This window comes from Amyelois transitella, chromosome 21 (genome assembly GCF_032362555.1).
Source record: "Amyelois transitella isolate CPQ chromosome 21, ilAmyTran1.1, whole genome shotgun sequence".
NCBI classification, from domain to species: Eukaryota; Metazoa; Arthropoda; class Insecta; order Lepidoptera; family Pyralidae; genus Amyelois; species Amyelois transitella.
The window spans coordinates 7,322,436-7,346,977 of record NC_083524.1 but is presented as its reverse complement, the minus strand read 5'-3'; the positions used below and the strand labels follow the sequence as shown (position 1 = coordinate 7,346,977).

Sequence of the window (24,542 nt, the reverse complement as noted above, 5' to 3'; positions counted from 1 at the left end):
TTTACGCTGCGACACCAACTATAAATAACCACATTAAGCATTGTGTTTAGTATGAAAAATGTTTTTAATTTATTTTGGTGCGCAGCGCATTCAAATGGGTCATCGTCTATTAATAAATCTGCAAAAGAAATAATTGTTTTTTTAGGCCATTTTTGGGCACTTCTTTTTTAAGAAAAGAAGTGGCCATGTTTTGAACATCCTTAAAATAATTTTCTAATTTTTTGCTAGGATAACATAGCCACTTCTTTCCACTATATTCTTTAGCACTTATGAATGCATTATTTTTATTTGTGGAACTGTTGTCTATTAACGTATTTTTACAATTCTGGCAGCCCTTTACTACATTTTTTAGACATTTTGTCAGGACCCAACCACAAACATAATTACTTTGACCAGCATCACTTTTATACGTCTGGTCAACGCAAATTTCATTTGGTAAATTGATTATCTCTGTTTCTTCGGAAATATCAGAATTTGTAGCTTTTTCTTTTTAAAAAAAAGTCTAGCGATTGAAGGATCTCATTATAGTCCTCTTCACAGTTTGCTCGTCGAGAATGAGGAGAACTAAAATTATTAATCAATAAGGCCTTGAAGGCACCTTCAAATGACACAGTATTTGGCGCAATGTTCCTTACCCCGTAACTTCTGATATTTCCGAAGAAATTTTCTAAAGGGTCCTGATTCAAATTTCTTGTTAACATAACATCAAAGCCGTATTTGTTAGACAACAATTCCCACAAATATTTCATGCCGTCTATTGTTTTTATCAGATTAGTAATAGACGGTACCACTGTCTCGACTAATCGAATTTTGTCAGCAACTTTTACTTTTTTATATATTTCATAGTTCTTAATACAATTTTTGCTTTTTTCCACAATTCATGATGAGGTGAATTACGTCTAATAGGGCCTTTAAAGATTTTTCCATTTGGTATGGAGAGACTGCTGACATTTAAAGTGTCAAACAAGTTATCGATCAGTAAAGTAAAATCGATAACTTGTCGACATTCTGTGGGTAGAATACCCCTAGCTAGGGACACGGTATCGAATAGAAAGTATCGATACTGTACTCATGAGTAATATCGAATGTAAAGTATCGTACTCATAAATGTATCGAAACAAAAGTATCGATACTTCAAAGTATCGAGTACTTTTCTTGGAGCCTTATGAAAATGATCAGAAACGCGTCAGAACATCAATATCAGCCAGTAAATAAAAATAAAAGGTTTTGGCACACTATTTTATTTGCAATAACTAGCTCCCCGCGCAAACTTCGTTTTGCGTCATTCGTTTGCGCATACAAAAACCTTTCTCAATAAGTGTTCTTTCTGTTGGTGAAAATCGCATGACAATCCGTTCAGTACTTTTTGAGTTCAGTGCTTACATACAGACAGAGAGACGCGGCGCGGGGGACTATACTTTATACTATTTAAGTGATAGTGATAAAGAGATTACAATAATAAGACGACTGTAACTTTATCAATTTTAAACTTTATGAAAAAAGAACTGTTCATTTAGGCACACATCAAAGTTCCCATTCCTCCTCCGTACAATCACTTAAAAATAACAGTTTATCGAGCCGTTTTGGCGATAGGCGGTTTCGGATTTTTGTTATAGTACTTCCTGCTTTAGAAAACAATCGTTCTGAGGGCACTGACGTCGCTGGAATTGACAAATATTCTCGTGCCAACTTGTATAATTTTGGAAAAACAACTGCCATATCTTCCCATTGCTTCAAAGGATCTAAGGAAAGTGGTGAAACCTGTGCAGACAAATAAATCATGTTTGCTCTGTGAAAATCGTTTCGGCAAAAAATCGAAGGTGAGCGGTCACTCACGGAAGGAACGAATTTTAATGTTTTAGGTTAGAGGGTTCAGAACGATTGGACTAGATGGCGTTGCCATAAACATGCATGGCCGTAACCGTAAAGTCGCAAGTTTTAAGTGGGTAATTTCTGATATTTATTCGATACGATACTTGTTGAAAAGTACTCATTGAGTAAAAGTATCGAATGCAAAGTATCGAGTACAAAAGTATCTGTATCGAAAGGTAAGATACTCGATACCACAAAGTATCGATACTTTTTTCGTGTCCCTACCCCTAGCCGTTAAATGCTCAGCTACAACAGCAACACTGTGACTAAAGAGCTGGGTAGCTGATTTAACGCGCATTTTATTTATCTTTTCAGGATTTACATGTTCCTCTGTAATTTTATCTAAAAGTCGCAGCTCTCCACACGATTTATCGGCTTCTTTTATCATTTCATAATAATTCCACTTTATTGTTTTAACCTCACCATTGGTCTCATATACTAAATCTTTTGTTAATAAATTATTTCTCAGCCCTTTGATAAGGTGAGGAGTATCATAAAGTGGAACTATATCACGGCCCATTACCCTAATAACGTCGTGACGTAACTCATCTCCTTTGCGTAAATAAATGGCCTTAGCTTCATTAACTAATTCACTTATAGCCCCAACATTTACTGGGCTTTGATCACATACTGTATTTAGTACTATTAGATCAGATTTGATACAATGTTTGATAACTGTTGTTAATATTTTTTTTAGTTCCAGCTTATTCAAACTATTGGTAAAATAATATGCAATAGGCTGCTTAAAATTACTTTTTACTCCCTTTATCATAAATACCAATACATGGTCGGTAAATATCTCAGTGGGATTTATTGAAAAACCTTCTAATTTGTCTTTATTAGCCGAATAAAATATTTCTGGAGTAATTGACATTTCGTCAAAGATAAGGCTGCATAGGCGGTCTGGAATATCTTTATTAATAATACCTTTTTTTATTTTTTCGAATATAATATTATTTAGGGCTTGTACACAAAACTGCGATGCGACGCGATGCGAATTCGCAACGCAGAAAATTACGACACGAATTGCTGCGATGCGATTTCGTGCGGCAAGGCGTCTCCCAGGGTGACCATTCCTTCGACGACCGTTAACCGTACTAAACGTATTTTGAATTGAAAACTAGGTCGTGACATGGATCGTAAAAAAAAATGTGCACTTTTATTATTGCTTAGGAGATACAAGAAAAAGAAACAAAGAAGATTTTGGGTTCATCCATTTATTACTATTATGAATCCCGATGGAAACTATTTTCTTCTAAAATATAAAGCTTTGAAAACCGACGAAAAAAAATTTTTGGAGTATTTTAGAATGAGCATATCTTCATTCGAAGAGCTTTTAAGTTTATTATCACCATATCTTCAGAAACAATCGTACAAGGGGAGAATTCCTGTTATGCCTCTGGAAATGATTGGCCTCACTATCCGGTAAGTAAAGAAAAACAATAATTGTTTACATTAGTTTTTATTGAGAAAAGAGTTTTTAAAATATTACAATCCATAAAATTTACGAAAAATCAAAGTCTTCTTCAGTTGAAAGTGTGCTTAATATGCTTGAGTTAGAATAATCATTACTGGGTGAATTAATTTGATCTGGTATGTTAGATGACTGTGGACGTATCAGTGGCGTTTGTTGAGATGTCGCAAAATGTTGAGTTTGATAGCCACTCTGGCAGTTGCTATTCGGATAGTAGTAGCCATGAGGTAAATGCAACTCTGTTAAAATTTGAAGAACTCTGCTCTGAAAGATTAGTGTTTTATTGTCATCTAATCTTTCAAGTGATGGTAGAATACCTTTAAAAAAAGATATGTGTCTATTCTCAGGTTCCTTTAAAATCTTTACAATATCATCTTCAAAATTATTATTAACCATCTTTCTTTTTGGTGGCTGCCTTTGGTAACGTGTTTTAGATGTACCTTCTTGATTATCTTGCTCATTTTCTGACTCATTTATACTAGTAGAGGTCTCATTTTGCAAATTTTTCTTAAGAAATTGTAATTGTTTGTACAGATGGTATTCTTTTATATTTTTGGATCCAGACCCTGACCTACTTGCATCTTTGAGTTTCTTTTCATATTTATTAAAGGTATCCTTAATCCCCCTCCATCTTTGTATTACTGAATTACCTGCAAAAAGAAATAGACAATATTTAATTTATTCATTCATTTATTAATCTTTATTATTCATCAAATACCAATTGTACAGAACAATAGGCGAACTTAACGCGAGAAGCGTTGTTTACCAATTAATTAAATTAAAATAATTTATGTATGTTTATGTCGTTTTAGGTTGGTGTTCTTTATTTTTCCAGTTTGTTATGTAAATTAATCCTTTTATTTTCTATTTATGTTACAGATTCCTAGCGACCGGAAATGAAATCAGAAATATACATTTAGATTATTATCGAGGAATAAGTACAGTTGCTAAGATAATACGAGTAGTTTGTAATGCAATATGGAAATTTTGTTTAAATGCAAACATACCAAAAATAACACAACAGCTGTTTGAAGAAATAGCTGCGGACTTTGACAAGAAAGCCAACTTCCCTAAGGGGTTGTCCATTAATCATGTGATCTTTTTTTACCCTTTTTTTAACCCCCCCTCCCCCATTGGTGATACGTAGTGAGGTTTAAGACCACCCCCCCTCCCCCTTCTCAACATCACGTGTATTTTAGTACCTACAAAAATCTTAAAATTTTCTGAATATTATCTTAATTTAAATACAGGTACAAACTATAATCTTATTTTATTCTGAAATTAAGGACCATAATAAAAATGTCTACACCAGGTTGCAAGTTTTTTTTTTATTGCCATAACAATAATAGAAATGAAGAGTGTAATCATTGGAAAAACATGTTATGAGTATGTTTAATGTATATTGTCCTCGGACCATGGATTAGCAAGACATTCTTCAACACTAACAACTGGATAAGCATCTTGCAGGTCAGTTGTTGGTACTGTGCTTTGTTGAAAATCAACATCGGTTTCATCAAGCCACTCGGTGTCATCATTTTCGCGCACAACGCACAGAATTTCTTTCGATCTGCCGATTGATCGTCGCGTGAGGATGCGTGAAGGACGAACATTGTGCATCTCTACGCTATTACTGCTGCTCGGATTAGGTTGCTTGTGACATGAATTTACATGTTCCTTAACTTTCTTCTTTGTACAGAAGTACAATCCACACCACTGGCACGTCCTTTCCAAAAGTTGCCGACGATCCTTTTGCAGACTAGGGCAATACAGGTCATACGGCAATTTGTTAAAGCCATCATGCGTTGGGGTGATTCCAAGAGACCGACGCAGAAGAAATGTAGCAAACGTCTTGCCATCATGCTCTTGAGGCTTCGGAATATATAGACCACTAGACGACTGCAAAATTGGGTAAGGAGGAATAACGAAGCGTTCAGGAAGAATAGATCGAAGAGAACTCCGCAAATCTCCACAGCAAGCGCGGTCATCACACTTTACCACCTGGTAATGATATTAAGATATCTTAATCATATTAGATAAGAAAAGTAAATGATAAAATAATAATAAATGAGATTTTACTAATGTACCTGAAGCAAATACTGGCTCTCTCGCACATGCTCGCTGTACCACTGCAGAGAAGGCAAGTCTGGAACAAAGCTTTCAGCAGTGTCATCGGGCTTAAGGTACTCTGCTACGACGTCATGGCCGTCGATAACCATATTATTCCATACTTCTGCGAGAACTTCTCCAGCCTTCTGAAAGTTCATTTTTTCGAGATCATGATCTCTCCTTGTTCATCCAAATGAGTTCCATAAGAATCATGCGGAAGTATGAGTCCAGATAATTCCCGGCTTAAAGGCGCCATTCTTCTCTCAACACGGTTGAATGCGCTTCTGCCGGGTGCATTCGTAAAAATGAATATTGCATCTAAATCATGCTTGACAAAGTGGTGTATGGCATGGGAAATAACCTTTGGATATCTCGGGTTTTCATCGGGTCCTCCATCAGATGAAATCAGAACAACTGGTTTCAGGCGTCCTTCTTCATCCCGCATAATTTCCTTGAAATTGTTGAGTGTAGCAAGCTTATTGAAGTCCACAGCATGAGTGGAAGCTGTCGAAGAGGAATGTTTGCCACTTCTAATCGCCACGTATGTTGGCCCTGAATAAGTAATTGCTTCAGCACGGCCCATGTCATTTCCTTTTATGATGCACCCAGCATATACACTAGGGATCAATTTGTGCCTTGTAGCAATCACCCAATCATGATCAGGCAATGAGACACGATATTCGACATGCATCAGGAGAGGAGCTTGTTTATTTGCCGCTGTCAAACCTATAGGTACCCGGGCTTTATCGTCTTGAGACAAAAAAAACACTTGTTTTGGCCCGAGAATAGATGCCAGCGTTTCCAAGGATCTTATTGTGGCGACACAAAAATGTTGATCGACATGAGCCTTGTGGTGATCTGCCTCAGGGCGACTCAATTTGACAGGCACAGTGACTACATGCCTTTTACCCTCCAAGGTGGTATAATTTCTAGGGAGCAATCGAAGATACGTGCCACTCTTCGAAATTTGAAATCCGTGCTCCTTTAGCTTTTCATGGAGGTCAGTAAGTGTTCGGCAACTGCGAACAATTTCTGAGCGACGCCGTTCCTCCGCAGAAGCACCAAACATAGCCAAATCGACTATAGTTTTTAGCAATTGCGGTTGTTGCTCTTCTAGGCGTGGGCGACCTGGGGCAGAACGCGCCTTAAGAAGATCAGCTACAATCGGACTCTGATTGCAAGCAAGTTTAATCTTTGATTTTATTGATATCTATGTGACTGGGAGTGACGCATATGTTGTTCCTTCTTCCGTAGTTCTTTTGTGCATTTATCAATTTCTCGGCGCAGTTTCGTCACATCACGTGTCTCATTTTCGCCCAGAAAATCCCTACGACGAACAGCTAAGTCCAATTCCATTTGAAGAAGAGAAATCTGATTCTTCAACTTATCCTGTGCAGGAGTAGCACGTACAGGCTGCAGTATAGAGCTGCTTGTACTTGGTGTATCGGGTGAATTCTCGTTGCTACAATCCAAATCTTCACCTTTACGTTTCCGAGCACCTGGAATGACCGACATTTAAACAACAAGAAAACATTGAAATTCTTAATTAGAATTATAATAATACTAGCTTTTCGCCCGCGACTTCGTTCGCGTAGACTTCAGGTTATATCACGCTTGGAAAAATTTCGCGCATTAAAATTTTGACGTCGAAAGCGTACCAGACAGACAGACTTTCGCATTTATAAGATTAGTAGGAATAAATAATTGGCTGCTTAAATAATTACTGATATTGCGAATTTGGTATGTTTATTACCTGTTGAGGTGCTTTTAGTAGTGACATTACCTTCGTCAGTAATTTCGGTACCGATCGGTAAGACGCATATCGCAGGCGTAGGAAGTTTTACAGGTAGATTTGGCTCATTGGATGTCATTGGCAAAACAGAATTATTTTCGCTGGCATTCTGAAAATTAATAATTTAATTAATATCGTGAAAGTAAAGATAATATCGTGCAAACAAATTAACCATGTCCAGTAATGTTATTTTTTCTTTTATTAAAATAAGAGTTCGAAACGGCACACAAACCATGCACAATCCTCGCATTTTCACTAGAATAATGTGTATATAATTATATGTAGGTATGATCCATAAATAGTTGTAAGTTTTCACAAAGCGACAAGATATTAGTATATAAACAGGCGCAAAATGTGTAACAATAGTAACATAACCTTCACCTTATAACCACCACCGCGACTTACGGTTTATTTTGTTTTTTTACGTTAGATAAACCCATGCCTCATAGACATGGTTCTCAGCTCAATACACCTACTTCTTTAGAGTTCAGCGATCGGTGATATGTAGGCATATGGGCCACGTGATGTTTATTCAGCATTTTTTATGGAATGACATTCCTGTGCGCCAATGACTAGCTAAAACTATTAAAAATCTAGAAATTTTTTGAATAACTTTTTTATAATGTAAAAATAAAAAAAAATCTTTTGGATTTAAGTAATACTTAAAGTACGCTATACATATTTTATCTATATTTTTTCCTTAAATTACCTATCAAAAATGTTGGAAGACTTAACAATAACATTTATATTACAAATCCATACTAATATTATGAATGTGAAAGTCTGTCTGTCTGTCCGTTCTTCACGGCTAAACCGCTGGACCGATTTTTATGAAATTTGGTATGGAAATAGTTTGATACCCGGGGTCAAACATAGGCTACTTTTTTTTTCAAAAATGAAAGTTACTATGAAAAAAGTCGCGGGTGAAGCCGCGGGGCAACAGCTAGTAAACTATAGATGAAGTCGTATTTATTAGGACAACGCCCTTAAACAGACAAATACTAGTTTAATAGCTTACCTTTTTAGAATTAGAGCAATAATAGAGAATATTGGAAGACTTCTTTGCTTGGTGCTTTCGGCGGTAATCTGCTAGAAGATCATTCGCCCACTTCACAAATTCTTGTTTTGTAGAATATTTTTGTTTTGCATTAGCCCACATCTCATTAAATTCTTTCTGAGCAATACTAGGTTTTTTTCCTTTCTTATACTCGGCGAAAAGGTCTTTATACAGATCACCTACTTTAAACATTGTTTTAATGAAAAACGGTAACGGTTTACGCATGTATTCGGCGCCAAAACAAGCGCATGCGCGTGAGGCCTCCGTTCTTTGCCTGGCAACGGCGAGTCAAGACCGCGCCGTGCCGCTTAATATTTGTTTAAAAATCGCGCGTTTGACGAAAAAATAAATACACGAGATATTTTACTACTACCCCCCACCCCCATTGTGATATTTTCGTGATTTTTATCAAACCCCTCCCCCCCCTTTGAAGCCTCACGTGATTAATGGACAACCCCTAACTGTATTGGAGCCGTTGATGGGAAACATATTCGTATTCGTAGTCCCCCAAAAAGTGGATCACTTTTTTTTAATTACAAGGGCTACAATTCAATAGTTTTGTTGGCTATTGTGGACTCGAAATACAGATTCATCTATGTGGACATAGGAGCATATGGAAAGGAAAGTGATTCCACTATTTTCCATAACACGAAACTGTACGACTTACTGATGAGAGGTGATTTGCCTACACCAACATCAAGGCCGTTACCGGGCTTTCTAGAACCGGTTCCATTTGTTTTTGTCGGAGACGAAGCTTTTTCTATTTCGAATAATGTCATGCGTCCTTATTCTGGCAAGCATTTGTCTGTTAAACAAAGAGTATTCAACTACCGTTTGAGTAGGGCAAGAAGATATGTCGAGTGTACTTTCGGGATACTGGCCAATAAGTGGCGAATATTTAACCGGCCCATTAACGTTTCATATGATTTTGCAATAGATATTGTTAAGGCTTGTTGCATACTACATAACTTTGTAATTAACCGTGATAAATTAGACACCACTAATGAAATGATCATAGATGATTCCGAACTACAACCACTTCAACAAGGGTTGAATGTAGGTAGTCAGGTGGTAAGTGCAAATATAATTAGAAACGAATTTTCGGATTACTTTACTAGTGAAGTTGGAGCATTAAGCTGGCAACTACAAAAAATTTAAGAATATACAATACGACTTGCGTTGTTGCTCGCGTTCTTGGTAATAAATCAATACAACAGGTACAAAAGGATCACATCGTAAAACATTAAAGTAACTCGCTGTCGACGCCTAAACACGTAAACAATTTAAAGAATATTTTTTGTGCTTATATGAATAGAATGTTTATATGAATGATTTGTAGGTAGTAAAAAGTAAAAAAGTTATACTTAATAAATGTATTTGTGTACTTACCAAGTTTAGTTTTTTCATTGTTTTCTTTTTCCTCGAAATTTGGATATAAACTTTTACACACGTCCTTCCAAGCATCTTGTTTGATGAATTTGTTTTTATAATCTTCATTACTAGTGTCCCAAAGAACAGGGCGCTCCTCAATCAGTGATATTAAAAAATCAACGTCGTATTCTGTCATTTTAAACCACACGCTGTCCCTGAGCGAACTATAAAATGGCGTCAAAAAATGTGACGCAACATCGCAGGAATGCGCGATGCGAATCAATTCGCAAGTTCTTGCGATGCGTAGAGGGAGCTCGCAGATTTTTGCGATGCGACGTCGCATCGCAGTTTTGTGTACAAGCCCTTAAACTTACTCACTATCCGCCGTATCACTGCTACTACTATTTCCTACATTTATTACTAATTGTTCTACCATAATTTCTACGTTTTTGTCCATTTTATTCATGTTGGGCTCTACTATATCTCTCACATGTTTAATACAATTTTTCCATTTGAGAGAGTCAATTTTTTCAATCGCGTTTTTTAACACAATTTTCAATTCTGCCATTTTAAACGTTTTCATATTTGAAGCTACATTTCCTTTGATTTGAGCCCAAATTAGCTCTATCGGATTTAATTCGCAGTGATACGGCGGAAGACGTAGAACAGTTTTGTTTTGGGCTTTTGCCATTTCATCCACCACTCGGGCGTCGTATCTATTTCTATGGTTTTTTACAATATTTAATAATTCTCGTTTTAACATATCGTCTTCAAACCTAATATTTTTTCTTTTAACCAATTGATTATTTCTTGTTTTTTACATTTTCTGTTGGTATTTGTTCAATTTTTCTGGAGTGATACGAGGCATTGTCCATAACTATAACACACTTATCGTCTAATTTATTTAAAACTTCTCTAAACCAATTTTCAAATTCTTCGGCGTTCATATCTTTATGATAGTCACCTTGTTTCTTCGACTCAAACATGTTCAATCCTCCTTCAACAAACCCATCCTCTCCTTTCAATGTGGGTAATTATAATTCTTTTGCCTTTTCCTGTAAAAAAAATAAAATTTACTGTAACCAAATTTAAGAATAGATAACAGCTTTTGAAATAAGAATAGATAATAGCAAGTAATTTGTTTAACAAAAGATCAAAAACAGTCATTAGCACACCTGTTTACGAGTAGTTAGCACACCTGGGCACAAGTTACAAATGTATTCAGAAGAAGTCTCTCTATCTCTTCTCAATAGAAATATACCTATTACAATTTGTTTAACAAAAGATCGAAAAACAGTCATTAGCACACCTGTTTAGTTAGCACACCTGGGCACAAGTTACAAAATTAAATGTGACAATCCGCGGCTAAAGGTACCTTGTGGTCGATGTGGAGTTATGCATACGGTAGTAATCTGGGATTAATAAGCTGTAGATATCAAAAAAGATCAACCTCCTACGATGTTTTGTTACGGAGATACAATTTTTTAAAAATTATACTGAAAATTGTGCAATTTCGAGAAACAGACATTTTAAGTTCAGCCACCTCGAATACTATGTTGCCGTTGTTAGTTACATAGTAGGCAACGAAAAATTATTCTTAGGACTCCTGTCTTTTAAAGAATGTTGAGACAACTTTTGTATTACTAATCAGAACCTTGTTATGGACCAACCAATGTGTCTATTGACCAATTTCTAAAAAATGATGTTTTGTTTAATTTTTCCAATTTCGTGCGATGAGAGCTACAGATTTTTAACTGACCTATTAGAACACGATTTCGAAAGAAAATCTTGACAAAATAAAAACAAAATTAGGGGTGAAAATCACCTTTAATAACTTTCATGCAAAATCACAAAACTTAACAAATTTCAGTCGTAATTTAACAAGCATTATAATTTTTCATACATAAATCAACGAAAGTCTTTCATTCACTTGAAATAACACTGACAATATCAATAATTTAGCTTTTTAAGTCACTTAAATCGCAGCTTAAACTTACATCACAATAGCAGTCTTTGATCCATACATTTGAGAAAAGGTACTTTATGGAAATAATGTAACAAATTATAACCCGTCAATACAATAAAATTAAGATTATACATTAATGATAATGGTTTTTCTAATAAGTGGTTTTATTTCTATCATTTTAGTAATAAATCGTTACAAACATAATCAGTTCTTTTTTACAATCTCTGTAAAAAATATAATTACTTTTTATGTAAAGAAAAGGGTCCTTATGGCCGAGTTACACGATATTAAAGGTTTTCTTGTTCTGAACGCCTTTTTTTACAAAAATAGACACCACCGCGAACTTGGTTTCTGTGACCAACCTCACCACAATAGGTGCATGTAGGCTTTTTACGTTTTGTATTTGGCAAAGATTGTACACCACTACAACTTGGCTGTGACTGAGTAAGAAGCATTTGGGGAAGATTTTCCAAAGGATCTTGAGATGTGCGCAGACAAGGCTTGGGGCAAAGTATGTCTTGGGATTCAGGTGGTACAAATTGTCTAATTTTTTCATATAGATATTTTTGTCTGTCGTAGGAGAGGCCTTGTGGTTGGATAACTTCAGGCATCTGGTCAATACTAAATGTATCTTTAAATATAACATGATGGACGCAAGATTCGCCAGTGGCAGACTTTTCGCAAGCAATTTGACCAGCTAAAGATAAATCTGTTTTAAAATGGCTGTACGAGAGTAAATTTGGTACAGTAGCCGGTTTTTTGGTTTTGAAAAAATTAACCCAATCATACGTTTTAACATTTACAGTATCACCAACCTCGTTACCGACCATTACTGACATAATCGAATTTGTCATTCGGCATGCTGTTACAGCTGCTTCGCAAACGTCTTTTACCGTACTGACTTGTGATTTTCGGAATTTCTTCTTAAACAAACCAAAATATTGGTCGGGTGCGAATTTGGTGTGGCCTACAGGTAGAAACGATAGCTGAAAACTTTTGTGTCTTCCTGTCATTACCCGCCATAATCCGTATTGTATAAGATAATTGTTTTTATTTTGCCCAGCGCAATTATCGGCGTGGCAAACGACTTTAGTCTCTCCTAGGGCAAAGTTTTCGAAAAAATGGTGGAGAAAAGAAATAACAACGTTCGCTCCTTTGCCTGTCGCACATGACTCAGGAATTACATAAAGTACAAATTTGTGCATTGGCTCTATAGCGATCCCGAAAAGACCGATCTTATAACCTGTCAAAAAATATAAAGGGCCAACTTGTTGTGCATCGTGTGGCAAATGAACCTGTTGAGCAAAATCAAACGAATAATGCATCAAACCATCAAAATCACAAGCTTCATGAGGGCCAAGAGCCATGTTGACTACAGTTGGAGCTATTTCAGCTATTAAGTTGGAGTAATATTGTCTTTCAGTCTGAACATTAGTTAGATGATTAAGTGATTCTTGAAGAATCTTAGCCTTAGATTCTTCATTCATTGAAGCCATCTTGTTTAATGTTGTTACATTTTTATGACAGACATGGCACAAGTCCGTACGTGGATGCTGTATTACAATATTTGGGCAAAAATCTTTCCAGATTTGATACCATGAGGTACGACCAACGGCATTTGTTTCATTTTTCGTACATGCTTCTAAGTATTTCTCATATATGTAGGTTTTGCTCATACTGCTGGGTAAAATGTGTAAATCAACGTCACGATAACAAGGCATTCGACCAGGCAATACGAGTGAGTTTTGTAACGAGAAGTTCTTAATGAACGTAACAGCATGCACACGCTGTTCTAATGTAAGAGTTTTGTTATTAGTTTTGCTTGACTTGTGTGCAGTGACTTCAATTCCGTTCTTTTTAATTTGCCTCAAAATGTTTCGAAATTTCTTCATGCCTACTCCATTTACAAAAAGAAAAAAAGATCTACATACCGAGATCCCGCGAAATTTATAGTCTACATTTGCTCTATCTCTTGTCTTAGATTTGTGGCCTTTCTTCGCTGTTTCAGGAGTTGTATTTGCCAAGCAGTTTAAGGCCCCCATTAACAAAATATTTTGATGATTTACATGTTGGTCACAGTAACCATTTAAGTTTTGGGAATCTAGTCTAGAAGCAAGTATTTCGTCACGAGGAAAGAGTTTTGTACATTGTCGTTCACAACCGCAACCTTCCTTAAAAAAAATATCTTCATTTATTGTCACATCTACATTGTTTTCTTCGATAAAATCGTCCTCCAATATATTTCTTTCCGTAATTGTATGTTCAAATAAGTCCAAATTATTTGAATCAGGATCAATGTCTTTTACATTGTAATTATATTCTCGGAGAAATAACTCGAATTCAGCTGCATAATCGTCATTTGTATGCACTCCTGGAAGAAGTTACAATTGTGACTGATCATAATATTTTTTTAAGGCATTTAACATTTCTTGCATACACGATAATTGCTCTTTTTTTGGCAGTTTACTTAATTCAACTGATATCATTAATCCAAAATATTTGGCTCCGTTATTAAATTCAAATTTTTGGGAATCATCAACTTCATTTAAATTACATTGTGTACATTTGTCGTCTGCAAGAAGATTTTATTACTTATTATTGGTATAACTTTTACCTGAATAAAACTTTATTTACTTTATAAAACATTATAAACCGCAAAATATACCTGTTTCTGCCAGAGATGGGGACCGATGGTAGATTTGAGTTTCTTCATCCAGAGTCTTGTCCACTGTATCCACTTGATCTTTCTGTGTATCAATTTGAGTCTCATCATCGCAAAGGTAATATGGGTTTACTTGGGAGAGATCATTTTGCGTTTCACCATCATCATTGACGTTTTGTAACATACCTAGAATAAAAGTATCATAATAATAATACTTATAATAATATAGATATGACGCATCACATCTCAACAAGAGCAAAACTTATTTTTACAATTCTTAAAAAATGTGTTCCTGGTCTTACGACGTACGATGTAGGATGTATGTAAAAAAAAGCTACGTGGAAATAATGCGCAATTATGTGATAGCGAAATTATCAATGATTTTAATGTCATCCATACAAAATTACAGATAAATAATTTCTCGCGCCGTTTGCACCGATATACCTACTATGCTCCTAATCATAATAATTATACGGATTTAGAAGTATGCAGAGCAATACAAATATATAGTATAATACATTGACTTACTCAAAACTGATTGTGACTCAGTTCCCAATAGCTCCTCTTCCATGAAAATATCTTGTGATTCCGTTTCGGGTATGTAACGCCCTATAAAACGGAATGAAAGATAAAAATTTACTAAACAATGTTTAACACAAAACTGTTCATCTCTTTACCTTCATTTAAGTATCGCATGTGTGTAGGTACTAATAATAACAAATAATAAATGCTACTGGGAATTGTATAAGACGTTAAAAGTAGTAGGTAGGTACTTACCCTTCTTATAAGGATAATTAGTTTTATCTCCTTCCATTATTTATCACGATGCGAACTTTCTATTGCACTTTAATCTCAAATTATTAATAAATACACTAAAATTTGCAGAGGAACGCTTTTACTCAACCGAACGAAAGAATAAACGAACACGCAATGACTAGTGCCGTTGTCGACTGCCGCCGTATCCTTAGCGATGAGCGAGATAGAAAACGATGCTTAGCGTAGGTAAGAGTAGTACAGATGCCTGGCGGCAAAGACAAAGTATTGCAACGATGCAGCGGCATCAAGGACAGAAGCGGAGCACGTCAGGACTTGTTTGCATCTAGCGTTTCTTAACACGCGGCCGTAAGGTACCTTTTCTACTAAACTTTGAGACCACATTATGGACTTATTATTTACATAAAATAAAAAATAATAATAGGGAAATAAATTTGAGATCTTATGCTTTGCTAAAAAGCAATAAAAAAAATATCTTTATTTCTTGCAAAATTTACAAAACATTCAATACCTTCGAAACTATAAACGTCCATAAGGTACCTTTTCTCGCGAACAGTCACAAATGTATTCAGAAGAAAAAAACTATATACCTATTACAATTTGTTTAACAAAAGAACAATAAAAAAGACTTTAGCACATCTGGACACAAGTTACAAATAAATTCGGAGAAAAAACTACATATGATATACCCATTGCATTTTGTTTGATAAAATAACAATAAATAACAACAGGTCACGAGATGAAACATTTTGTAAAAATTAATATATTAAATAATAAGTAATACACACCTGTAGGGGCTTTTAAGCCAGTTGTCAGACCGTTGATAAAAGCATCTCGACTATTCTTCACTGTCGTATCAAGCCATGCTTTTGAGGTACAATGCCCTTCATTCACCCACGTTTCATCCAAGTAGTAAATTTTTTGGTTATTTTCTCTGGCATTTTTGATAGCCCGTAGGTAATTACGTCGCCAAAAGAAAATGTCATCACGATCGAGCAGCAGGCTGTTTCTGTTTCTTTTACTAAATTTAAAGCCAATTTCTTTTAATATTTTATACAATGTTGTCCTTTTGATAATGCCTAAACTGCCATCATCATTGATTGCCTTCAAAATCTTGTCTAGTGTAGGTATCTCATTTCGTGCAAAGAAATCGTGGACTATAGACCTTAAAGCCGTTTTTGTAAAATCATCAATTTTATCCACAATTGACACACGTTGTTTTAATTTCTTTGGGGATTTTAGTAACCCAATGCATACCTAGTGAAGATGCAACAGCCTTCAAAATGTCGCCATCTGAAGCTGAAGAATCTGCACTTCTCATAGCTTGATACATATTGAGTATCATAGTTTTCTCAGTAGATGAAAAAGGCCGTTTCTTTCTTTTTTCAGCAGGTTGATCTACATTATTCGCCATTGTTTCGAAAGTCCGTTTTGTACACCGCCAAGTAGTCAAATAAGTAATCAATCACAATATCCAATACACAAGCCAGTCACAAAAAATGTAGGTATCAACAAGTCCAAAGAACACGCAAAGTCACAAGATAGAGAGAAAATATAGATCGGTGAGCACAGCACAGTACGGATTGCACAAGCAGACTAAAAAGTACTCGTATTGTGTACACTGCCTTAGCGCTTCTCACTGACCAATTACTGACGAGGAATTGTGGGAGAGAGACGGTGCTCTACTAACTTGTTTCGACGAATAGAGTATAGGCTGGTCCATGAATCGTTCCACCCTTTCAATTATTTCATTTGCATTGGGGCCATCTTCTATAAGGACATGGTATTTATAAATCATTGCAGCGGCTATTTTAAAGTCTTCTATCAGGTGGGCTGACGCTAGGTTAAAAAATCGTTGACGAAATAATTTGAATTCGCGCTTGAAACGCCCGTTTACCACTTCTACGGGCCATCTGCGCATTGTAACTTTTCTACTTTTATTTGCCTGCAGCTTTGATTTGTCTTTGACCATGTCCTAGTGATTCAGGTTTTTCAATATTATAACCTAAACTTTCTCAGAGTGAAATGGAGTCCCTGAACCCTCTATCCAAGATTAAAACGTAACGTGCATGAAAAAGTTGACGATATGGACTATCTTCGTATTCAAATAAATGTTTCATAATCTCTGCATCACTTGGAGTGGCAGCAAATGGTCCAAAACATCAATAATATGCCCATCACATGAGACAATCATAAAAGGTTTAACTAAATTGTCATATTTATGCAAACTTTGTCTTTTTTTGGTAAAGATAATTTGAGCTTTTCTGCACATAAATGTACGTACCATCAAATATGGCTATCGCGGGTCTATTTTCATTTCCAAAGAGAGCATTGGGTATTCCTTAATTCCTATCCGCAATTTCATTATGGGTCAAGTGGTTTGTGCCAATATGACTTGGAAAAAAATGTGTAGTTAAAGACTGTCTTACTTTTTTCAATATTGCGATCAATGTAGAGCAAGACACTCTAAAAAAAAGCCTTCTGTTAGTCTCACCCGTTCTTAATTTAGCTAAATTAATAGCCAGAGCATATTTGGTCTTTCAAAACTTTACGTAGGCAAAGAATTAAAAAGATTCAAAAATTGGCAACAGTTAAACCTGTCCAATAACGACATATGACATTTGTGTTGATGGGTGATCGGGACACAAGTAAAACAAGTACGAGCTGTGTTGTAACTAACTTTTATTTGATTATAAGGGAACTTATATACTAGTAATACACGTCACCCTCCTAAGTGGGTGGTTGGATGTTTACATTTAATAATAAAAATAAAATATTAATTCAAATAGCGGTGCCTCAAAAGAGTACCTAACATTCCGATGTACGGATCTTAAATATAAACAATAATGTTTTATCAACTATGCCTTATAAGGACTTGCATGCATTCCAAACTATGACATCATAATATAACCAATGTCTTTAATATTTAATTTATTATATCTTAAGTGATACCTATACTACATCTCCACCGATTACAAAAAAAAATATATGTATGTATATATATATTTTTTTTTTTTATCATTATTTTTTTTTTTTTTTTTTAACTAGTACAATTAGTATCGGGTATATATCTCTTAGTACGATTCTTATGAACTACATCTATCTTGCCATTTTTTATTATCTCTACATTTGGACTTAACTCTCTCACAACTTTATATGGACCTGAAAATATGCTAGTAAACTTATTTCTATTTTCATTTCTTATAAGTATGTCATCATTTGGTTTATATACTGTTGGCTTAATATACTTATCATACTTTTCTTTTCTTACAATTTTAGACTTAATTAAATTTTCCCTAGCATCTCTTTGAGATATTTGAAGCCTATAACGAAGTTCCATTGGATAATTTTCATGATTATACAGAGGTTCAATCTGAGATGTTAAATTACTAGGTAGGTTACACTTTTTACCAAATACTAATTCAAATGGTGTAAATTTTGTCTCAGTATGAACTGAAGTATTGTAAGCGAAGCACCAAAATGGTAGCCACTTACTCCAATGTTCTGGATTATTATCAGTTTGTATTCGAAGATAAGCGCCAAGACTTTTATGGGTGTTTTCTAATGCCCCAATACTTTGATGATGATATGCTGTAGATGTATTCTTTTTTATTTGTAACAAATTGCATACTTCTTGAAAAATAGTTGAAGTGAATTCGGAACCCCTGTCGGTTGTTATCATTTCTGGAACACCATAACGTAGTATAAAATTACTTACTAGAGTTTCAGCGATTTCTTTTGAACCTTTCGTCACTAATGGGTAGGCTTCAATATATTTCGTTAAGTCGCATTGAAGGGTTAAAATGTAAGAAAAGTTCTTTGTATCTGTGTCTAAGGGTCCAACAACATCTAAGAAAATTTTCTGGAATGCAGTGCTGGCTGTGGTTGTGATAGTCATAGGTTCCTTAGTATACAAAGAAAACTTTTCTTTTTGACATTTAGAACATTTTTTCACAAAATTTTTAATATCGTCTTCTAGTCCTATCCAAAAATAACGTCTTTTTATATTGTTATACATTCTTTTAATCCCTGCGTGACCGCTAGTGGGTAGTAAATGGAAATCATTTAATATTACCTTCTTATCGTCTTTATTTTCTACTCTTGATACATTTTTTAGTATACATAACTGTGGACTAGTCCAATTAACATCGTTTTTTATTTCATTAGCTAGCTTTTCTACTATCATTTTATTGTTATTATCTTTAATAACAGTTATTTGATTTATTTTCCATTTTTCACATGCTATACCAAGTTCCTTCACAAGGGTATCTCGTACCTTTTGTTCTGAGGAAAGTGGTTTAATATAAAGAGTATTTTGATTTTTAACGTATGTAAAATTTCCTAGTTCTTGAATATCATAGTTTTTACTGCGCATTAATGCTTTTATTTTTCTGAGCTCAGTAACGTTTAGAAAACGTAATTCGACACATCCATTTATTTTGGAGTTAATATCTACAACTTTCGGGTGATCAGTCCTACAGTTGTTCTCCTGATTCATATTTTGGCTCGATTGTTTTGCCATTCTATTTCTCATTGCTCTCGTCATGACATTTATACATTCATTCATTTCTTTTAAATCTTTAACAGTGATTTTCGTACGTGATAAAGCATCTGCCACTATGTTTTCTTTTCCTTTTATGTACTCTACAGTGAAATCATATTCTTCTAAAAGAAGTCTAAACTTTGTTAAACGACTAGAGGGATCTTTCATGTTAAAAAGATAAATTAAAGGTTTATGATCTGTTTTTATTTTAAAATGTGTACCATATAAATATGGTCTGAAATATTTGATTGCCCATACTATAGCAAGAAGTTCTTTTTCTATGGTAGCATAATTTAGTTCAGATTTATTTAAACTTCGGCTTGCAAAAGCTATTGGGCGATCGTCATTATTTGAAAGAACCGCACCTATAGCATATCCTGATGCATCTGTTTGTAAAATAAATTCGTTGTTTTCACTGAAATTTGGATATTGCAATACCGGCGGGGAACTTATTGCTTTCTTTAAACTACAAAAAGCATTTTGGCAATTCTTGTCCCAATGAAATTTAATATTTTTTTTACTTAACTGGGTTAATGGGTAAGCCTTTTCTGCGAACTTGGGTATAAATTTCCTGTAATAATTTGCCAAAGCAACAAAACTTTTTACCTCTTTTTCGTTGTTTGGTGTTGGGTAATTACGAATCGCTTCTATTTTGCCTGGATCTGGTAAAATTCCTTCAGCTGTTACTACATGACCTAAGTATAGTAGTTCCTTCTTTAGGAACTCGCATTTTACTGGATTTAATTTCAAGTTAACTTTTCTTAATCTTTCAAGAACACTTATTAAATTACTATTATGATTTTCTAAATTTCGGCCGAAAACCACTATATCATCTAAATACACGAAGCATTTTTCGTACGTTAAACCTGACATAGCTAATGTTATCATTCTGCTAAATGCACCTGGGCTAATTTTTAGACCCATAGGTAATCGAGTCATTTGATACTGGCCTGAGCAAAACGCTGTAAATTTTCTTGATTCTTTTTCGAGTTCCTGTTGGTAATAACCAGAAAAAAGATCTAAATGACTGAAATAAATAGAACCAGATAAGGAATCTAATATTTCGGTTATGTTAGGCAGAGGGAATTTATCATCCTGGATCCTGTCATTAAGTTTTCTGTAATCAATAACAAGGCGCCATTTCTTTTCGCCCGATGGATCAACTTTCTTTGGTACTAATAATACGGGACTAGACCATTCACTTCTTGTTGGTTCTATTATTCCATCCTTTAACATTTTATCTATTTGTTTATCTAATTCTTTTTTTTGTGTTTGTGGCAACCTATAATTTTTTGTATATACTGGATCAATATTTGGTTTTAATTGTATCGACTGTTTACATAATGTTGTGACGGTTAATTTATCATTTGGTAATTGAAAAACATCGGCGTATTTGGCACATATTTTATTTAATTCCTTTTTTTCTTCCGTATTTAAATGATTGAAATTCAACTGAGTAAACAACGTTTTAACTCTATCAGCATTAATTTCATTAGGTTTTTCGAATTTGCAATAATTGTAATCATCAAGGTCGTGTACTGTGGTATTTATTTTGTCTAATTTTATTTCTTTATTCGTAGTATTTAAAATTAAGATAGGTATTTTTCCATCAATAGGTTTGGCAATAGTGCTAGCGATAAATACTCCTTCATTTAATTCTTTAGCACAAACTACACAATCTTTATTTATGTTACATCTCACATATACAATAGATTCTGAACGTGGTGTTAATGTGTAACATGACTTATTCTTTAATTTTAACGTTATTAATTTGCGATTATTCAATGCAATCGAAATTGTATCTGTTTCATAATTAAGTATGGCTTTATTTTTGTATAAGAAATCATGTCCAAGAATGCCTGTTGTAATACATGGTAAGGAATTGAAAACATAAACCTTTTGAGTAATAACGTCATTCCCTAATTGTAATCGTAAATAAGTATATCCTATTGCTTTTATATTACCTCCAATTCCACAGATTTGTAAATCACTAAAATGCATTTTTATGTTATGTTTCTTAATATATTCATATTTAATTGCTGATATCGTGGCTCCTGAGTCAATCAACCAAGTGTTTAAGTTACCATTACAATATAACTCTATAGTCATTGAATTGCCGACTGTAAATATGTGATTATTATTCACGAAAAAACTCATCAAGTTGTAAATTCTCTTCACTATTTATATTACCTGATGTACTACTAAGCATGTTAATATTTCCCGTATTTTTATATGTATTTTGATGATTGCTCCTATTGTTTTGATATCTATTGATACCTCTATTAATACCTCTATTGTATCCACTTGAAGTATTTCTTCCCCGGAAACTTTTTGATGCGTTATAACCTCGTTGAAATTTCTGGTTATAGCGCATATTATTACTGTTATTTCGATTTGTAGTAGTATTGAATGTCTTATAATAATTTCCCCTGAAATTACCTCTCTGTTGATTATTGCCTACTGCATGACGATAGGTTCCTCTATGTGTGTTATTACGATAGAATAAACTTACACCTTCAGGTGCTCCTGGTGCAGTTGTTTCTTCATCTACTGCTGCCTGAATGGCATCTTTAAGGGAGTCAAAATTTCTAGCTGCGATTATGGTGCTAATCCTACGATTTCGCAACCCATCAGCAAATTTTTTAATTGCCATTTTCTCATTAATTGCTCTTAATGTTTTATAGTCATCGGAATTACCATTGGCTTGTGCAATTGTTAATTTAACGAAAAGTTCCGATAATTCTTGTCCAAATTCGGAAATAGATACACTATTTTGTCTTGCGTTATGTAATTTTGTTTGTACTGCGTTAGCACTTTTTTTTTGCAAGTAAATTACTCTTCATATCATTCAACAATGCGACAATAGTAGGATAGTCATTATTTAGTTTTAGTTTCGCGGATTGTGTTAACCTGCTTTTTAAAATAAATTGTATCAATTTTGATATACACTCCGGTTTAGTTAACATTGAGCTATAGTACTCAATATTATCAATTAATTGTTGAATAGCTTTTTCATCCTCTGTCATTACAGGTATTAATCCTAAAGCTGTTTTAATATTAAAAGTTTCCATGTCTTCTTGATTCTTTTCAGTAAATAAATTTTTAATGTTATCATATAAATCTATGTATATTGCACTTACTTTATTAATGTTTTTTACTACTTTTTCGTCAATAGTACCAGATTTTATAAGATCACTATAATTTTTAATTAATTCATTAAATTTTAAATAATTTTGTTCCACGTCTTTAATTTTTATCTCTAAATTCTGAGTTTTACGTCGTGCTGGTCCCAATTTAATTAAATACGTTCTAATATCTTTTAACCCTTCAATTAACTGTTCTATATCTGCCATAGATCTTACTCACTTTTATAAAGTAAATTGATGATACATAATATAAGAACATAATTAATGAATATAAAGGCTAGTTAATATACTTACAATTTATATCACCTAGAGTCCATAGGTGCACTTTTCACACGCACTTTAACACTTTTCACCACTCAGCATATGTGCTGTCTCTTTCCCACACGATTTTCCATATAAATAATAACTTTCCCTCGTAGATTACGGACATCTGGGCTATACCTTTAGTCCCATCTTCAAACTCTACGTCCAATAGTCTAGAAATATCCGCAATTATTTTTGCTGTCATATTCTCGGGACTCCACCGATAGTGACCTTTTTGTCCTTCCACATATGTTACTATCGCTGTGCGCCCTTCTTCCTTGGTAACGTTTGTGCCTTGACAAAAGAGATTATACGACTCACACAATATCTTTATTTCTTCTTCTACGGCCTTAATGTATCTTTCCATTTTAGTTTCTTACTTGTTGTTTAAATATTTCTCCCTGTGCACGTTTCTCAATTCTTTTGTTTAAACAGGTATTGATATAACGAATCAATACAAAAATGATAATTAGAAATCCAGCAACTACCACAATACAGAGGTATAAATTTATATGGAAGTGTCTAGTCTGCCACCAGTGGTCATTTAATAAAAATAAATATACTGCCACTTGTGGTTAGATAAAAAAATATATTTTTCTGCCGCTATAGGCACAATAACAAATAAGGCTATTCTGCCACAAGTGGCAAGTCAAACCAACAAAATATTCTACCGCTAGTTAGAGGCAGCATACCTACCAAAAATAAACAGCCACCAAAGCTGAGGCAAGCCTTTTGCGGCAATTGATATACTTATCAAAAAGTAGTAAATGATACACAATTTCTAAGAAATATATTTATTTTTCATGTACGGGTACATAACAACGTTTATTTAGATATTGTTCTTTTTTTTTCTTAACTCCTACTACTGTTAGATCATGTCCTTTGGGTCGACCTCTGCGTTTTCGGACAGCTGGTAATCTTATTGTTTGATTAACAAGAGCATTACAGGTCTGTGCCTGATTTAATGCCTTTAGCATTAGCTAAAGGCATTAAATCAGGCATATATTTTGTCATTTCTATCTTCAGTTTTTACATGTTTCTCAGCCTTTTCTAGATTTTGTTTCTGTTCAACAGGTTTCTCTATATGTAGATGTATTTCTTTCTCATCCTGTTTATTATGTATTATAAGTTGTCTCTCTGTGTATTCTTTATTTACTATCTCTAACTCTTCTGCAGTATGGTCGATTATATGTATGTGCCTTATTTGTTTTTATCGTTACATTTTCATAGTATTTTGTGTCTTCCTTTTCTGTTTCTGGTTCAATATGTATTATTACATGTGTCTCTAAGTTTATTTTATTGCTTTCTTTTTGTTCATTATGTATTATTACTATATTTTTAGCAAATCCAATTTGCTCTGTTTCTAAAACCTCTGTAGTGTTATTGTTAATTTCTATGTTACTTGTTCTTTTAAACGTATTTTCATCTTTATTTCTGTCATCATTTTCTATTTCTTCGTCGTTTATTTCTAAATGT

At 34.3% G+C, this 24,542-nt stretch overlaps 4 protein-coding genes and 1 pseudogene across 5 annotated transcripts in view; 1 reads left to right on the top strand and 4 right to left on the bottom strand.

The window, feature by feature from the left end:
• Window positions 1–24,542, top strand: part of LOC106137222 (uncharacterized) — a 97,074-nt gene that overhangs the window by 40,418 nt on the left and 32,114 nt on the right. The window lies entirely within an intron of this gene.
• On the bottom strand, window positions 3,256–9,868 carry LOC132903035 (uncharacterized). Its single transcript, XM_060950184.1, has 2 exons — window positions 9,691–9,868; window positions 3,256–3,996 (listed from the first exon to the last, which is right to left on the bottom strand). Exons 1-2 carry the CDS (start codon window positions 9,866–9,868, stop codon window positions 3,377–3,379), a joined length of 798 nt encoding a protein of 265 aa, XP_060806167.1. The 3' UTR covers window positions 3,256–3,376.
• On the bottom strand, window positions 4,538–5,597 carry LOC132903036 (uncharacterized). Its single transcript, XM_060950185.1, has 2 exons — window positions 5,431–5,597; window positions 4,538–5,344 (listed from the first exon to the last, which is right to left on the bottom strand). The coding sequence occupies exons 1-2, from the start codon at window positions 5,560–5,562 to the stop codon at window positions 4,739–4,741; spliced, it is 738 nt and encodes a 245-aa protein (XP_060806168.1). The 5' UTR covers window positions 5,563–5,597; the 3' UTR covers window positions 4,538–4,738.
• LOC132903030 (uncharacterized) lies at window positions 11,581–15,629 on the bottom strand. Of its 2 annotated transcripts, none has more exons than XM_060950177.1 (4): window positions 15,078–15,629; window positions 14,829–14,909; window positions 14,304–14,486; window positions 11,581–14,009 (listed from the first exon to the last, which is right to left on the bottom strand). In XM_060950177.1, the coding sequence occupies exons 1-4, from the start codon at window positions 15,112–15,114 to the stop codon at window positions 11,926–11,928; spliced, it is 2,385 nt and encodes a 794-aa protein (XP_060806160.1). In that variant the 5' UTR covers window positions 15,115–15,629; the 3' UTR covers window positions 11,581–11,925. The 2 variants fall into 2 exon arrangements, with proteins under 2 accessions (XP_060806160.1, XP_060806161.1); XM_060950178.1 differs by having other exon boundaries at window positions 13,869–14,210.
• LOC132903032 (putative uncharacterized protein DDB_G0282133) lies at window positions 19,476–23,241 on the bottom strand (annotated as a pseudogene).

Excerpts from the sequence above, each read along its gene's own strand:
- LOC132903036 (XM_060950185.1), bottom strand. The coding sequence starts at position 5,562 with ATGGTTATCGACGGCCATGACGTCGTAGCAGAGTACCTTAAGCCCGAT. Across the intron at positions 5,345-5,430 it reads AGAGCCAGTATTTGCTTCAG|GTGGTAAAGTGTGATGACCG; the intron begins GTACATTAGTAA and ends TATCATTACCAG.
- LOC132903035 (XM_060950184.1), bottom strand. The coding sequence starts at position 9,868 with ATGACAGAATACGACGTTGATTTTTTAATATCACTGATTGAGGAGCGC. Across the intron at positions 3,997-9,690 it reads CAATGAAAAAACTAAACTTG|GTAATTCAGTAATACAAAGA; the intron begins GTAAGTACACAA and ends TTCTTTTTGCAG.
- LOC132903030 (XM_060950177.1), bottom strand. The coding sequence starts at position 15,114 with ATGGAAGGAGATAAAACTAATTATCCTTATAAGAAGG. Across the intron at positions 14,910-15,077 it reads TAATTATCCTTATAAGAAGG|GGCGTTACATACCCGAAACG; the intron begins GTAAGTACCTAC and ends TCCGTTTTATAG. Across the intron at positions 14,487-14,828 it reads TGAGTCACAATCAGTTTTGA|GTATGTTACAAAACGTCAAT; the intron begins GTAAGTCAATGT and ends CTTTTATTCTAG.